The sequence below is a fragment of the Ostrea edulis genome, chromosome 3 (assembly GCF_947568905.1).
Source record: "Ostrea edulis chromosome 3, xbOstEdul1.1, whole genome shotgun sequence".
NCBI classification, from domain to species: Eukaryota; Metazoa; Mollusca; class Bivalvia; order Ostreida; family Ostreidae; genus Ostrea; species Ostrea edulis.
This window is the reverse complement of record NC_079166.1, coordinates 91,457,744-91,476,213: the sequence shown is the minus strand read 5'-3', so window position 1 is coordinate 91,476,213 and position 18,470 is coordinate 91,457,744. Positions and strand designations below refer to the sequence as shown.

The window sequence follows — 18,470 nt, the reverse complement described above, 5'->3', positions numbered from 1 at the left end:
ATATAGTTCCACACCCTTTATACTATATTGTAGACGTAATAATTGCATACATATTCTATTTAATCTTAAGGTTTTGTTTTTATTTTAAATCTTGAAAGAGTCCTTTCCACCTCCACCATCGTCCTGAAGCATTATCCTCTTCCTTTCATCGATCACCATCGCAATCATCGTCATAATCATCACTAAAGTTGTCGTCATCACCATTCTCGATGACTACAGTGATGTGATAATGAGGCGGTGTGGTGTCGATGTGCGAGTATTCTATCTACATCGGAAAGAAATAGATCATGATAATGTATATTGTTTCTATGAACCCTAGGAAAGTCTTTAATTTGCTACAGGACAGAGCTAGCTCAAATAATGTTCCCATAGTAGGAATATTCACTTCGGTTTTTCTGCCTGAGCCCCCCCCCCCCCCCCCCCCCCCCCCCCCCCCCACCCATGTGCATCGATAATGTTGCATACACAGTCACTAATTATCTCATATCAACACTGTTATTAGAAAACACAATATTCAGTAAGAGTACGCTCACTTTTAGTACTTACACGGCACTAGTATTATCTAGAATATTCCGTGTTGATTTTAGCTAACTTCCTTTACATTTTCTAAATAAATGTGTTTTAACGTTGAAATATGTGACATGAAGATATACTGTCTATATTAATGTAAAAGTTGTTATTTACACTGGGAGTTAAATACGTCTTTATCCACGTTCAACATTACATGTGGGGGGAAAATAAGCGATAACTGAATATAACATATATTATATGAACTATTTATAACTCTACACGTGGGGGAAATTTACGCGCTTATTACGTGACCGCGTAATTAGTGTAATTTTTCCCCACGCGTAAATTACCACTTTTCCCTAAATTCTCGTTTTTCATATCGTGCACAAAATCACTCGGCTTATGCGTCAAGTTGATGGGGAAAAACTCGGATGAAGGCCCAGGATACAACGATTTTCGTGGTAAAAAAACCCCACCCAAAACAACAACTTCGTATTATCGACTACGCAGGACAAATGCAAAAGAAACACAAATTCTATTTCCTGTCCATTCTGATGTTAAGATATGGCGCGTTTTATATAACATACAGTTTTAATCAAATAACCCTTATTATGTAATATGAAGACAAACTGTCCATTAATATTTTCTCTTAAGGTAGATCATTACACTAAATGTTTATTTAATCGACTTGTTAAAACCGCCTCTTATGAGTATGATTTCACCATCGAAAACGTGATACAAGCTCTCACGTATTTCTCATGATTTTTTTGTGATTTATCCCTGAATGATAAAAAAAAAGGTACTTTGTTTGCAATAAGATACTCTAGAGTCCACATTTTGCTGTGATTTGATGCATAATATAAGTGGCTTAGCTAGGTTTAAAATATTTGTAAGCAGGGTGTCGGGGGGGGGGGGGGGGGGGGGGGGGGGGGGGGGGGGGGGCAGTCCCCTAAAAGCTGAGGACATTTTTAAGCTGAGGACATTTTTCGTAATATGTAATAAAAATTTAACGAAAATATTTGTAAGCACGTGCATACAGTGCCACTGTGTAGATACGCACTGAATATGGATATCTAAGAAAACGTGCTAATCGACTCAGATAGACGTTCTAATTTTTTAGATTAAAATAAATAATGAAAATTGAAAACGTTATTTGCTAATGTTTTTTTTCTAATCTACGATATAATCTTCAAAAAAAAAAAAAAAATGTCAGTTAGGAAAAAGATATATCAGGGAAACGTTTTAAAAAGAAATTGAAATGAATTAGTTAAAATTCAGAAATATTACGGATTTTCTACTTTGAACCAAGCCCGATCGGAATTATAAAAAAAAAAGTAGCCATAGGAGAACATCGTAATCAGAAAACTACATTTCCTTGATGTAAATGTTTTACAAATCAAACGACTTTATAAGGAAACTGATTTTTTGATCAACAGTGCATACAATTAGCAACAATATGATCATTTTCGTAATTTCTATCAATTTTATCGGGATTGACACTTTTTTCTCCAGTTTGAATATGGTGATTAAAATTAGGTCATTTTGTTTCAATTTCTTTTATGATATATTTCTTCGATATATATCTTTTGTAACTGACATGTTTTTTTTTTTAAAGATTTTATCCGTAGATCAATCTAATTAAATTAGATATTAGATCCGCTCATATATTCGCTACACAAACATCTAACAACATCCCATAGAGGGTCGTGTCAGAGGTCAAATTTGCAACAGCCAATCAAATTTCCCCCTTCATATCGATAGGGTATTACCCCACAATCCAGTATTGTTTACGCAAGGAAGAGAAAAAAAAAAATGACGGCACCCACGATCGTGACTTATTTATCGCGTGGTTTGTTTAAATTTTAAACTATGGCGACATCGGGGGATCTTTTCATGTATACTTCAGCAAGATGACATTTAAGTAACTGTTCTTGTTCATTTTCAAAGCCTCGAGATCAAATATATCCAAAGCGGTTTTAATCGCTTCCATTTCTTCATCGGTCGCCATCTTTGATAAGTAACCAAATACAGTATATAATGAGGATTTTCATTGGATGCCGATGACATTCCACCTTTGTAGCGATTGGTTAATTTTTCATGCAAATTTGACCTCTGACGTGACCCTCTACGGGATGTTGTTAGATGTTTGTGTAGTGAGTATGTGAGCGGATCTAACCTCTAATTTTAATTAGATTGTCCGTAGATTAAAAAAATATATAAACCAATAACGTTTTCAATTTTCATAAATATTTTTCTCTAACACATTAAAATGTTTATATCTGAATCTTTTAGGCATGATTTATTAGATATTCATATCATGCACCAAATCACAGCGAAATCTCTTATCTGCAAACAAAACACCCCTTCCCTTTCATCATTCCGGGAAAAAAATCACAAAAAATAAGTGCGATAACTCGGTAAAAAATTGAGATGACCACAAAATTTTTCTTGTCATGTGACCCCAATGGTCTAAGGTTGTTTTTTTCTGAGCCGAACAATGTTCCGATTGATAATTATGGTCATAAATATTTAGCACTTACATCATCTGTGAAACTTTTGATATGTACGTAGATATATAGAAAAGATATTTGAATGCGCCCTGCTATTACAATTTTTGTTCATGTTCTTCTGGAAGATGACGTTAATTAAAGCCTCTCTTTAATTCCAGCTGCCTAATACCCCCCCCCCCCCCACACACACACACACACGCACACACGTACAGAAGTACCTTTGGTAAATGACTGTTTGTACACATAGTATAAACTGAATAGTCCAACTCTTTAAAGTAGCGGAACTAAATAGTTTATTTCTGGCTATTAAATGTAACGAACAAACGAAAACAAAGACATGTGTTAGTACAGAAGTAGTGGACACGAAACTAGAATGCTGGACACAAGGCGGATGTGGCTTGACCGGAAGTAAAGACCTGCGGCGTCGTTGATAAACACACCACTATCTATTTTATCCATTACCCAGAATTACCAGTACCTTCAGATGTGGGTTTTCCTGATATGTTTGTGTTATTGTTTATTTTTAAGGTTGACCTCCGAGTTCGTATTGTTTTACGATGGGCTAGATTAGAGACTCAAATCAATCTCCGATGTTCGAATATACCCACTAAGCATAGCGCCTTGGATTTCGCATTTTAAACGAATAATTAAAATGAGCTTTTAGCTTCTCACACGAAACCAAACTTCTTAATTTTCTTTTTTTTTTTTTTTCTTTTTCACTCGTTTATATACCCACAGAGTGCTGTTGTCTGTTGGAGGAACAATAAACCAGACAAAAAGCTACAAATCCACTTATTATGAAAAATCATTTTAGGTCGCAAATTTTTCTGACTACGAGATAGATGTTGTATCTCCGAATTTTCATATTACCACCGACGAATTTTTAACATGGATCTCCTAATGTTCTAAAGTCCCATCCGAACCACAGACCCTCCACGCTAATACAGTTAACATGTTTGCGTAGCTATTGGCAGATTCCAGTTTAAAGGAAACCCGTTGATTTTCATACATTCACTTTATCTCTAAGAACAATCATGTTTGTGTATAGTATTTTCCCACATATATTTTATCAGATAGATATTCTAAACTATACCCTGTTGAAAATACCGATATATCTCAATATATTTAGATAGCAATTAGATACACAAATTAATTTTCAACGTCCAAATAATCATAGTACGTCTTAAAAAAACCCCAGTTATAATCGTTTTGATTTTCATTAATGTTAGTGTGCAGGGAACGATAAGCAACATGGCGGTATTTCACTGCGTGCGCGTCACAGAACTGAACTACGGAAAATTAAGGAGGAATAACACGAATCTAGTATGGAAGGAAAGTGGAGAATATGTACGATCAACTGAAACTGAAAACTTTCAAATTTATCTCATCTAGTTTAAAATGCAGTTTTAGTGAAACGTAATCTGGGGAAAAAATCATTAAAACCGCAACTAGACTCGAAGCCAGTAGCTAGAGATCAGTAGCTGACACGTTAACCAGTTAGGGTATTACATCTAAAAGGAATGTACAAATATTACTGATATCTATACTCATGTTTCATTAGGAATCAGCCATTATGACGATGTGTTATTCCTCCTTAAGATAACACTAACATGGCTAAGAAGACCGCCATCTTGATTAGGTTTCAGTGAATGTTATTAGTGGTAGTGAACTCTAAAGATTGACACTGGAATTAACCCACGTATAATCGTCATGGATAATCGTCAAGCCCAATATTTCCGTGTAATTCAAACTATGACTTGATCTAGCGGCCGTCTCTCGATATGCTATTTTTTGGAATTCAAGCTAAATGTTTCGGTTCCAGCTGACAAAGCTTGTAGCAACATTGTATTTGTAAGGCGCATCTTAAACTTGGCATTCATTTCATATTCGACAATTTTACTTATACTCCAACTGCCCTTTCAATAGATGAAATTCTTCAAAATAATGGTGTATTCTAATTGCATTTAATATCTCAGTCAATGGGACGAATGAATATGAGTTACAGTGCCTATGCTGAATTTCAATGCTTCTCAAAAACCCTTACACACAGAAATGCGTTGCTGGATTCAGTAAATGTTCTACCTTTGTTCCTCACTGTGGTGAAAATTAAAGAAACTTCAAATGCATTATACCACAACATATGCAAGAAGTGGTGTGAATCAAATGTGGATTCTAAAAGATCCCAAAGATCTTTTAGCAAATTTGAAATCAAATAATTCTTCGAAAGCCGACAACATAAAATGTCGGACTTTTCGACAAGTTACATGACCATTCCTCACAATGAATTCAAGACTAGACTTTTTGACATCATAGACAGCTGCTTCTTCAATAAAAATGGAACACGAATATATTCATATCTAGTGATCAATCCACAGAATGACTTTGTTAAACATCTCTCCAATTCTTCGCACAAGTACTCTGAATGTGATACTATAAGGATGCTGGAGTTGCTCATTCAAAATATCTACAGTCTTGGAATTCCCATGAACACAAAGTGTGCTCCTTTATCAGTTGACCTGTTTGTATATTCATAGCTTCTGCACGAGAAGAAAAATATTTTGCTATGGCTTTCAACTCGACATTTGGTTATATTCACGACGTTTTGTCTTTTGATAATACTCATTCTAATTCAAATGTGGATTTGACATATCCAAGTGAACTCGAAAATAAAAACACTTCAGCCTTGCATATCTGTTTCATACCTTGAATTATTATTGAACATGCATATATAGATGTTAACGGGTGTGACTGGTCGACAGGGGATGCTTACTCCTCCTAGGCACCTGATCCCACCTCTGGTGTGTCCAGGGGCCCGTGTTTGCCCAACTCTCTATTTTGTATTGCTTATAGGAGTTATGAGATTGATCACTGTTCACCATTATCACCTGTATACTGATGATGTTTATGTCTCTGAGTCAATACGCACTTATGTTCTGAGTATGGTCAGTTTTTAAATGGAGACAAACTAATGACAAAACACTTGATGTTACAGGGGTTTTAACAGTCTCGCTTAAAGTCAGCATTTCGCAAATTCTATGGATGTTATAATGATCTAGTTTACAAATACCATCTGTCATTGAATTGAATGATGTCTGACGTGTTGTATACCCATTGTTAGGACGTGCTTTACATACTGATTGTTAGGACGTGCTTTACATACCGATTGGGATCAAGTGCGGATTACTCCGTTTACCTGATTAAGATGTAGGGCGGCTATGAGCGGTCAACAGGGTTTCTTACTCCTCCTAGGCACCTGATTCCACCTCTGGGTGTGCCCGGGGGTTCGTGTTTCCCTTACGCTTAATTTTGCATTCTTTATAGGAAATGTCCAATGTTCGTTTTTTTCCCTTTTCATGCATGACCTCAAAGTAAATTACACCGTCGTCATTTTAACAGTTTCAATTATGTAGGTGCTGAAATTACAGCAAATCGGACACTTGCGGTCCATGTACGGTCCGATCTCATCGTTTTTTAATAGAGACCGCCTGTTGGGTTCCGATGTTGAGAACAGAGCCGCACCCGATCGAGGGTCTCCAATGAGGAGCTATAATTTGGTGCAATCTACTAGTATTTCAGTAATTGATTGCTATTTGAAATTTTAGGTACTATGTACTTTTCATCTACGGCGACAGTCGTCTGGTATCTAGTTTAGTTTATAAATATTCTAGTCAACACAGAAAAGGACGGGACGGCAGGCTTGTGGTCATCCTCTCCATTACTGACCTCATTGGTCGAACACTGTAAACTAGGAATGAAAATATCTGCCATTGTACCTCACCAAAATTTATACTAATATCCAGGTATTAGTTATTTTAAAAGACGAAGTAAGGGAAACGTTCAGTACTCTTTTATTGTCCCATGGTCGTATCAGTCATGTGACTCGCCATCAATTGCCTCTGCACATGCGCAAAATGTCATTAAATCGAAATATGACTTAAAGGGACTGGTTCATGATTTTTGAAAAAAATGTCATTTTTGATGCTAAATATTAGAAATATAACTGAATAACAGCCAACATTTTGACCTTCTGAATGCAAGAATGAAAGCATTAATTTAGTCCTAAATCTGTGTTATGTAAAGAAAGACTCGATTCTTTTCATGTATACAAACAAACCAGTGAAATGTTAATTTTGTATAACGCATCATAATTTTGCATAGTCACAAACTGTAACTTTTAGATGACACATTTTACCCACAGAATGTTTGAAATGTGAAAGATATAAACTTAGATCGATAGAAATTTTCGTAAACAATAACATACTGCAATCCTTGTTTACAAAACAAATAATAAACTCTCTAACATGAGGTTCTGTGATAATGCATAACCTTACTTTTTATGTGAAATCTTTTAAACACATTAGACAATAGATTTTGATCATTAAAAGTGAAAAACAAAATTTTGGGGAAAATCGTGAATCAGTCTCTTTAAGATTCAATGTAACATACAATGTGATGGGGAAGGTCACGGTCACAAAAAAAAAAAAAAAAAAAAAATAGATAAAATAAATAAATGGATAAAATGAATAAATAGATATATGAAATAAATAAGTAGATAAAAATCAGGACATGGTTAAAATTTTTCCTAAAACATTGAACGTCATATTTGGAGGAATTTCTCGGAAACAAAAATCAATTATAAAGCAATTCCGCAATACATCACACCCTTCAAAGCAGGATTTGTAAAGATTCACGTTTCTTCTGTTGCATTCTCACGGAATATCAGCTAACAGTCGTCAACTTGCATTTGTGCAAAGCCGTTGTTTAATCAGATTGATTTTCTTATTCTCACTGCCTGTACCGGTTAGAGGTGACTTGAAGGTCATCTTGTGATCAGCATTATATGCATGCATAATACTTTAAAATTATGTGTAATATCAAAGTAAATAATTCTTATTTTTTAATTTAATTTTATTTGAAGATTTGTTGATATGTACAGCTTAAGAAATCCATTGCGATCGTGAATAGTGTAATTATCCCGCGTTTGGAAGAATAGCAGGGAAAACGTTGTATGATACACGTAAGAACGTGTTCGAATGCCTATGCGCAGTGATACATGTACAAGTTGTGACCAAAAGAGGACTTATATTAAGTATCTATGTCACGAGTAATTAAGGCAGTCTCACTTCCAAGTCCACATAGCACAGTTTTCTTTTTATTATGAACAAGGTATGATATTCACCCTTAGAAGTTACTTAACACTTGCTTTCAGACACAACTATGGAAACCATAGCCCCCCCCCCCCAATAAAAAAAATTCCATCTATGTTTTTTCCTTGGCGGTTTTAGCGTCAATGATGGGGGTTTTTCTCGACATTTTATTATCTAATTCAATACTTCCATAAGCTTGTTTAAGTCAGTTGCCTTGTAGAGTATTTGTTGTAAGATTATTAAACGCCGGCTGTCCGACGGGCTTGTCTGGCTACACCAACGTTTTGTTTGTTGTCTTGTACGCAAAAGGGCTGCATTCAAAGCTTGATATTTCCCCCGCAATACCACGACAGACGAGACTTGCGACGCACTGTAATCTGTTGCTTCTTTGTAGATCACTGGGATTTTTTTTTATCCTTTACTGCATAGTCGCAAACCATTCTTATTGTCCCTGTTCACACTATATATTGTAGCCGTCGTTGTGTGATTAAGGAGGTGCTCTACATCGTCATAATGGCTGACTTCCTTTTAAAACATGGGGGAAAATATAATTGTCTGCACTATTTGTCTATTCATTTCAAAAATCTTCGCCTAGCTAGTAGCCCAGTAGGTTAGCACATGATTACTGAACTGTAGATCGCGGCTTCGAGTGCTGCAGGGGTTTTAATTTTTTTGCAGATTGCTTTCTACTAAGACTGCATTTTTGACTAAATAAAGTAAATTTGAAAGTTTTCAATTTCAAAATAGTGTTGTTCATACCCTCCATTTTTCATCCTTATCAAATTTCTCTGGTGTAGCATACCTCCTTAAGAAAGTCATCGACTATAAGTGAATATTTACATGCATGTCCATATACATGTATCAACTAATCGGAGAGCTCCAACAATTGTGGGGATGCAAACAAAAATATAGATAAATAATTTTTTTAAAAAAAGAAGAAAAAGCCCATAAAACCCGTAGATCATCACATATACCTCGTAGCGGAATAATCTGATGATTGCCGATTAGGAGGAACTGATTCAATAACCAATAGAAATCAGTTTATTGACACAAGAGTAAGTATGGCATCTGTTGTTACGGCGGATTTCATTTATTATATAACTTCTAAGAGAGTGATCTATAAGTGTTTTCCCTGTAATTATTTGTAAACATATGCTACACGTTTCCTATAGGTGCAGCCATTAAAATATCAAAATATGTTACCGTGACTTTGATTGGTCAAGAGTATTCATGAAAATCGATCATGCAGCCATGTTTGGGATAGGGTCATCTTCGCAAGTCAAGGGTTATTGATTCGTTACCTCGCACTAACCCTTGACGTCAGTCGCTATATAAAAGGTGGGCACATTAGACCATTACGCAATTTACTATAAATAAAACATCCAATGAAATCACTGCATCTTGTTATGGTGTACATGGATACAAATGACGCGATTTCATACTGCTGTATTGATAAATACGCGCAATTGTAATATCCACACCACTAATTACGTTTATTGATAGTAGATCAAGTTTGGAAACCTTTTTGCTTAAGACAATATTGCTTAAACGATTGAAATAGCCATAACTGTAGGTATCAATACACGTGTTTTTATTTGAATCTCTCGTTTCGTGTTGTTATAAATAGAACCGCATTCTCATTGGTTCCCACTCTTTTGTGGAAACAATCAGAATGAGCCCAACTTTTATACAGCCACTGATGTCAAGGGTTAGTGCGAGGTAACGAATCAATAACCCTTGACTTGCGAAGATGGGATAGGGTAGGTACTCCAAATCCCCGTAAGCGTGGCTAGTGACGATGATATGCCTTTACTCGAAATAACCTTCTACAATAACTTAATTTTTCTAAGCATGAAAAATGTACCATGTTCTCCTGATAATTCTTTATTTGCAAATATCACAGGTATTATTTCAGGACCGTAGCGGCGAGGGATCTTTACCGTGCCAACGCCCACAGTGACACGTGACCTCCGTCAGAAGGTCATATCGCAAAGTTCTATACAGTTCAATTTAAGAATGTGTACTGCATGGTCATAATGACTGACTTCCTTTTAAAACTTGAATGAAAATATAAATATGAGCTATAATTGTATATTCCTGTTAACTTAATTGCCTAGCTCAGAAGGTCAGATGTCAACTGCAGAACTGTAGGTCCTATGTTTCGAGTCCAGCAGGGGTTTTATTTTTCTTTCTATTAAACTGCATTTTCAGATTAAATAAAGTGAATTTGAAAGTTTCTAATTTCAAAATATTGTTATAAATATCCTTCACTTTTTATCCACATAAAAATATGGTGTAGCATCTTCCTTAAATGCCGGGCGCTTAGTGAAGGAGCCGTAACTATCTGTGTTGAACGTCCCAGGTTGAACGCGGCAATAGGGTCAATATACGAGCCCCCTGCCCTCTAGGCTAAATACATTTGTAACCTACCATTGGTGAGGCTAAATTTCTTGACGGAATACAAGAAAAATGCAGGTCAGACCTTTACAATGTGAAATATGTAGAGGTAGAAAATGAAATGTAATTTTTGGTCATTGATTCATTTGTATATTGATAAATGTATTAAGAAACAAGAATATTGAGAGCATATTTATGCAAACAATCGCTCGCCCACCTACCTTTCTGGGGGTTACATGACGAGTTTAACATTAGTTCGGGAAATGAAGTGGGGCAGACGGATGGACAGACGGGGAGGAAACTTGACGTAATTTTGACTTTCCGATCAGGGACCAGTACGCGATGTTTTGTTATTTGGTTAATTGACTTGTTAAGGATGATGAGTTGTATCGGGGACTTCCGAACACGCGCACAGCGCCATGTACAGGCTGTGTTATAATCTCACCATCAACAGAGGTACTAGAAATGTCTTTAACTATAGAGTTTTAAATAATTCTAAAAATATGGGGGGAAGTATGTATTATTTGAGTGCGATTATGGCTATCTAGATGGATTAAGGTGTGTGAAAGCACCTCATAACATGAACAGTCATAGTCATGTTCTTCAGCCTATTGTTCGCCATGCGATGCTAATAATGATAACATTGACCATTAATACAGGGGTTAAATAAATACATGTAATCACATTTGTGTAGTTTCACGATCGCAGCGAAATGTTAAGTTAAAATAAGAATGTCATATTGAATGGGAACTTCTGTCGTTGATGTTGTCCAGCATATTGTATAAATAAGCCGATGGAACAAATCCAGATAATTCTCAATGGGAGGTAGGTGATGGCTACCCAGTTTGTACCTCTTCCGATTCCAAAAGAGATTGAAGAGTCCAAATGACAAAAAATTTAAATCTTTAGACTTTTCTTCCAAGAAGGGGGGGGGGCATAAATCCCATAACCCTTTACGTTCAGCCGGAGACAGTGAGAAACTACTGAACTTCCGGTGGTGATGTCGCGTCCATGACACTATTCCATGATTTTGATGAGTTCATCAGTCATTGTTTGCTTCAGGCTAAACTAAAATATCAAGGGATTCCTGTCTGTGGATCTGAAAGACACCCCCTGTATCTGTTCGAATGTAAGGCTTCAAGTCTTGATACGGGATTTCTTTCATTAGAATTATTATTCCTAATCAAAAATACAATGGCGATTTTGTAACTTTATGCGTGCTAGTGTCAGTTACGAAGTTTATTTCAAAAGAATACCATTACAGAAGTATTCATAACAAACATGCGTCGAGCTTATCAGATTCCCTTAACCTCCAATGCATAGCTTTGATCTTCTCACTTCCAAAGACTTGAAGAATGTTTGTACCTATTGTCTCATTCTTACGGTTCGCGGGAATAAATGAACCTGGAATTCATTCCTCTTTGATACACAGATATAATCGAATTTAAGATTGATTACATTTGAAATCGTGACTGTGCGTTTTGTTTCTGATTTTTTAAAGGAACATATTCATTAGAAATATCGTCTGCCGTCTTTTCCAGTAGCGTTCATTTAAACTTGTACTCGGCTTGACACTGCGTATAATTATCGCATTATACGTTACACCCGTGCATTTGTATATGAAAGAACGTTGATATCTCGTTATATTTACCAATATTTTGTTACAATTGTTTCAAAGATATGCAGATTCAGTGTATGTTTGATATGGAATACAAGTAATTTATTCATTTATTTCGATTGAAGGACAACCTGGGACAATTTACGCATTGCATGTTTAAGCCGTGGAGTGCCCCAACTTATTTCATATCGTATAAAATAATTAGAAATTACATTCATTCCTTATACATGTGATTTAATCCAATAAAACGTATTTGATGCATGACCAGTTCTAAGATAAATTTATGAATTTATAATACGCGGAGCAATATTGCCGTAACAAAGCAGTAACCGGGTAACAAAACGTATTCATTCGGCAAACTTCAGCAGGTTCCGGTACCCTAGATGGAATCGACCGAGGTGATCCGAGTGCAAACGTATTATGACGCCGTTGCTAGGAAGTGACGTAAATGTAGTACGACTACCATAAACAAATGGAACACCATCGTACATTTCCGTAACCGAAAAACACCCCGAAATTTATTTGTTGTTATGGTGTTCCAATTGAAAAGTCAGGTGAATGCTGTTATGGCCTGTGAGTCTGTTGTAATGACAACATAGGAGGAGAGCGTGTAAGAATTAAGAAAATGTTTCATTCAACCCAACAGAACATCTGAAATAATGTGATCATAATGTTCATACAAAAAAAACCCCAAACAAAATATGTAAAAAATAAAATAAAAACCAAACAAAATATGTAAAAAAAAAAAAAAAAAAAAAAAAAAAAAAAAAAAAAATTGTCTTGTGGGGATCGGGGTTATGATAGATCCTCAGTACCCCTGGCTTGTCGTCAGATGCGAATAAACGCGGATGAGACCGCAAAAACCGAGGCCCCGTGTCACAGCAGGTTTGGCACGATAAAGATTCCTCCCTGCTCAAAGGCCGTACGCGCAGACCAAAGTCCTAAATTTTACGTGACGTCTCCATATCAGTGAAAAATTCGCGAGCGGGACATTAAACAATTTATAACCAACTAACATGAAATAAATTGGGGAAGTACATCCGTTCTGTCTAGAACCGTTCCTTGTTAATGAGACTTTAGGTCTGAGAATTGAAAATCATTTTTAAAAAACGTCTTTCTAAAGATATGCAAGCGAATTTTATTGCTAGTGCATTGTTTTGTATGATTTATCTTTTGTTTCTGACAGAAAATGTATATTGTGAAGTCAATAATCAAAGAGAAGCAAGTGGAACTGTTGCAGAAAGCGAACAAGAGCTGTCTTAATGAGACTACAGGCCGAAAGCAATCGATATCAGGTAATGTATACTTATAGCTCTCTGGCAATTCAATCAAACTTACAGTTGTTACAAATTCATTGAAAACATCCTTCTTGGACGGATGATAGATTTATTTTTCATACACCTTTGCATCAAATTGTGCTTAATGTGGCAATGGGCAGACAAGGAAATCTGATTTATATAGCAGTTCTATTGAATATAAGCTTCTCTGTAACTCTGATTTATGAGGGGATCCATCATGCGCAACTCATGGAGACGTTTGAATTATTAACAACTTGCAATCGAAACATTTTTTCTCAACAAACTGCTGTCATTAAAGAGGCTTCAATCTAACCAACTCCATAAATAAGGAAGTACGTAACACAGATGAATATGACCCCACCTTGTTGTCTTGTAAGATTTTAAAAAGAGTCCCATTGGGCTCTTGAAATTTTATTGTAGGGAAATAGGGGGGGGGGGGGGGGGCGCCAAAAAAAAAACAAAAAAAAAAAACAGGAAAAAAGAAACCAAATAATAATCAGGAAAAATAAAGACAGAAATAGACTCTGCCTGTAGCGAAGAATGGGAGGGTATACATGGAATGGGAGGGTATACATGGAATGCGAGGGTATACATGGAATGGGAGGGAATACATGGAATGGGAGGGTATACATGGAATGGGAGGGAATACATGGAATGGGAGGGTATACATGGAATGGGAGGGTATACATGGAATGGGAGGGTATACATGCACTGTAATTGTTTATTGTCACACTGACGGTGGCACATTGAGTTTCATTGGTTGAAAATTTTGATACATGAAAGATGCATATGTATATCTAACTTTATATAATAAATGGAAGGCATTTTAAAATGTGCAATGGCCACTTTCTGTACACTACCCCAGAAACAGTTCCCCGAGTTAATTAAATTGTAATGATTTTGTCAAATTAATGGGACCCCTTCCGGTCTGTATAAGCCTACACATATTTAAATAATTACATGATTTCTGTAGTTTGTTTAACGGGAAATAAAGGTCGCAAACACGGAACAAAGACGCGGGTTCTAATGTTTGCAACTTTCTTATTGTTTTACAAACCAAAGACATTTTATTATTCTGTATTTCTTGAATATGTTAATACTTTCAAGTTAGTAATACATAGATATTATTGACCTGTCATTTAGCAGTAGCAGTTGATAATCACCTGACCTTGACTTGCCTCTATATTGAGTGACCTTGACTTATCTCTATATTGAGTGACCTTGACTTATCTATATATTGAGTGACCTTGACTTGTCTCTATATTGAGTGACCTTGACTTGTCTCTATATTGAGTGATCTTGACTTGTCTCTATATTGAGTGATCTTGACTTGTCTATATATTGAGTGACCTTGACTTATCTCTATATTGAGTGACCTTGACTTGTCTCTATATTGAGTGACCTTGACTTGTCTATATATTGAGTGATCTTGACTTGTCTATATATTGAGTGACCTTGACTTGTCTATATATTGAGTGACCTTGACTTGTCTATATATTGAGTGATCTTGACTTGTATATTTAGCTGACCTTGACTTGTCTCTATCTTTAGTGACCTTGATTGGTCTCGATATTTAGTGATCTTGAATTGTATCTATATAAGTAAAGATTTCCATATTTGAACGATGGTCCACGAAGAACAAACTCTAATCGCATAAACCACCGGAAACAAGAAATGGATATTTGTATTTCTTTATTGAATTTCAGGTTAATCTACATGTCACTGCGCACCGCTTTATCACGTTTGTTTGCTTATTTGTTAGTAGTTCAAAACAGTACTTTGTGAATATATGTCCTCATACGCAGAAAGACGGTCCTAAAAACCGAATCTAACTAAAGTGAAACGAACGGTGTCTTCATTGTTACAAAATGCGGTGACTTTCAATAGAAATCTAGGAGAAAACACAGAGAATGTAAACATTTTCTAGTTCAACGGCCATAGGCATCGGAAGCCTTAAAACATAGGGCCATATTGTAACGAGAATGCAACGAATAAAGAATCATAATTACATTCCAGAGTTATCTTTCTTACAAATATATAAATCCACGAAATTACGTCCTCACGAATCCGTAAAAATTCAGCAATCCACGAAAATGGGCCCCCACGAATTTAAATGATTCTACAGTAAGGGCGAATTTGTGTTCGTATGTCTGTATCACGGAGGACTACCATCACTGCATTCCATATAAAAGACTTACATTTTAGTGCATTTGTAGTCACTTCAAATATATAATCATGCTTACGACATGTCGATGTCTCTGGTCCACGGCCATTTGAACAAGACCAAAGTCACTGAGAGAAAAGTAAAACTTATTGTTGATTGCAAAGCAAGACAGCTTCAGAAAATCACACCGGGCGGGAAATGTGCTCTGATCATGTATGTCGCTGTTGTCTTCTGGGGTATAAAGGTCACGTGGAAAAGATCCTGTACTTCTTATTACCGTGTTGCATCCATGTAATGTATTGTTATACAACAGTATGAGCATTGTTACCATGATCCTGATAGCTAAACAGAATCGTGTATTTTTCTTAATCATAGAAAAGTGATTTTCTGAGAATCTGAACATTGTTACAGCGCGACGTCACCACTGTTGTTGACTACACACAATAACATCATAAATGAGCAAACCTGGTTATGTTGACACAACAAAGAAAAATAAAATATCCATCTTTATTCCTGCATCATCCCGTCTTTGCTTTTCTCGACACAGGGCTCTACTGCAACCAGACGTTCGACAATCTCGTCTGCTGGCCAGACACAAAGGCAGGAACTGTGGCCGAACAGAACTGCCCAAACTACATCAACAATTTCAATACTAGAGGTGAATGAAATTTAGTTCCATGCTCTTTTAGATGGAGATTCGTGCAACATATTGATGGGTTTACTTGTTTTACGTGTGAGTGATCTGAAAGAGATGGTGTTAGTTTGTTTGTATCTTGCTGTTGCGGGAAACATTACAGGACTTAATGCCGTGCTTTATTAAAGAAAATCAACAAATTATACAGAAGTTCTTTTCAAAGTCAAACAAATTAAACGCATCAAGATTAACCTCCTGATTAGTTATATCCATGGGTTAATGCTATCTTTTCCCCCTTTTTTTCAGAAATAGATTTTTATTTAATTATTTTGATGTGAATTGATAGTGAATGTTCAGGAAATGTTTCATTTCTCTTTTACACCGATACACGATAAAAGTAATGATGACGTCACGGTAAACACGGGGATGCCAACAACCTCCATTATAATGAATAGATCTTGACGATTTTGTTAGAAATTGCGGAATTCATATCCAGAAAATCAACCTGTCTAAATTCGAATGTTTTCATCAGGTAAAGCTCGGCGAGAGTGTTTACCCAATGGACAGTGGTACGTGCATCCGTTCTACAACAGAACATGGACAGATTTCTCAGAATGCCGGAGCAAAACAGAGCCGCCGAACCCACTAAAGGCATGTATAGTTCCCGTCTCCATCTAATGAAGAACGATTATGTCTGATATTTAATTTTATCGAAAGTAAAATACAAACTGCCGATGAAGTGCATATAAGGTGAAGTGAAGAACCCGATATATTTCTGTAGACAGTCAGTAACCTATAGACAGTCAGTAATTTGTAGACAGTCAGTAACCTATAGACAGTCAGTAACCTATAGACAGTCAGTAACCTATAGACAGTCAGTAACCTGTAGACAGTCAGTAACCTGTAGACAGTCAGTAACCTATAGACAGTCAGTAACCTATAGGCAGTCAGTAACCTATAGACAGTCAGTCAGTAACCTGTAGACAGTCAGTAACCTATAGGCAGACAGTCAGTAACCTGTAGACAGTCAGTCAGTAACCTGTAGACAGTCAGTAACCTATAAGCAGACAGTCAGTAACCTGTAGACAGTCAGTAACCTATAGACAGTCAGTAACCTGTAGACAGTCAGTGACCTATAGACAGTCAGTCAGTAACCTATAGACAGTCAGTAACCTGTAGACAGTCAGTAACCTATAGGCAGTCAGTCAGTAACCTATAGACAGTCAGTAACCTATAGACAGTCAGTAACCTATAGACAGTCAGTCAGTAACCTGTAGACAGTCAGTAACCTATAGGCAGACAGTCAGTAACCTGTAGACAGTCAGTAACCTGTAGACAGTCAGTAACCTGTAGACATTCAGTAACCTATAGACAGTCAGTAACCTATAGACAGTCAGTCAGTAACCTGTAGACAGTCAGTAACCTATAGGCAGACAGTCAGTAACCTGTAGACAGTCAGTAACCTGTAGACAGTCAGTAACCTGTAGACAGTCAGTAACCTATAGACAGTCAGTAACCTGTAGACAATCAGTAACCTGTAGACAGTCAGTAACCAATCTAATAATAAGTGTTTTGTTTTGTCGAGGACCAATATGCTTGATATGCAAATATGTATAAGAAACATATATAATAAAAAAAACCGCCCCGCCCGGACACCAATTGTGACGCGCTTTATATAATGACAGAACGTCATTCTAGTCCGAGACAAAACAAAAGGCTTCATGTGAAATGTGGGATAGAAAACTGCTGTTTCTGTTGTAGGATCATCTACCGATACTGAGCAGGCTGTGCGTGGTGGGCTACATCGTGTCGCTGGCTTGTTTGTTTGTTGCTGTTTGTTTGATGGTGAGATTTAGGTGAGTATCATTTCATTACAGTTAAACATCAATTTTTAGTTATACCCTTTACAGACGTCACCTTTTTATATACAGAGTTGTGAAGGAATATGGTGGTTTGCCCATTTGAACGATATGTTTAGCATCGTGCAGCTGATCGGGTATACACGCTACATTTCATTCCCAATTTTAATTTTTTTTTAAATGTTAACTGGTTTTCGATATTAATGAAAACGTCACACAGGAACAAGTTGTTATATCTGTATGTACAGTAGAGGACCCGTACTTCTTATCTGGTTTTAATGACCAGACGTTTATGTACAGTAGAGGGCCTGTGTCTCCTGTCCGGTTTTAATA

The 18,470-nt window shown here is 36.5% G+C and overlaps 1 protein-coding gene across 3 annotated transcripts in view; it reads left to right on the top strand.

Moving 5' to 3' along the window:
- The first annotated feature begins 2,902 nt into the window (after window positions 1-2,902).
- Window positions 2,903-18,470, top strand: part of LOC125675568 (parathyroid hormone/parathyroid hormone-related peptide receptor-like) — a 36,751-nt gene continuing 21,183 nt past the window's right edge. The window contains exons 1-5 of one of the 3 annotated variants that reach the window (XM_056159398.1): window positions 2,903-9,432; window positions 9,927-13,477; window positions 16,192-16,302; window positions 16,811-16,929; window positions 18,040-18,134. In XM_056159398.1, the coding sequence (XP_056015373.1) occupies window positions 13,372-13,477; window positions 16,192-16,302; window positions 16,811-16,929; window positions 18,040-18,134 (431 nt within the window). In that variant the 5' untranslated portion in view covers window positions 2,903-9,432; window positions 9,927-13,371. Of the gene's footprint in view, window positions 9,433-9,926; window positions 13,478-16,191; window positions 16,303-16,810; window positions 16,930-18,039; window positions 18,135-18,470 lie in introns of those variants that run through there. The other 2 variants (XM_056159400.1, XM_056159399.1) reach the window with 2 other exon arrangements.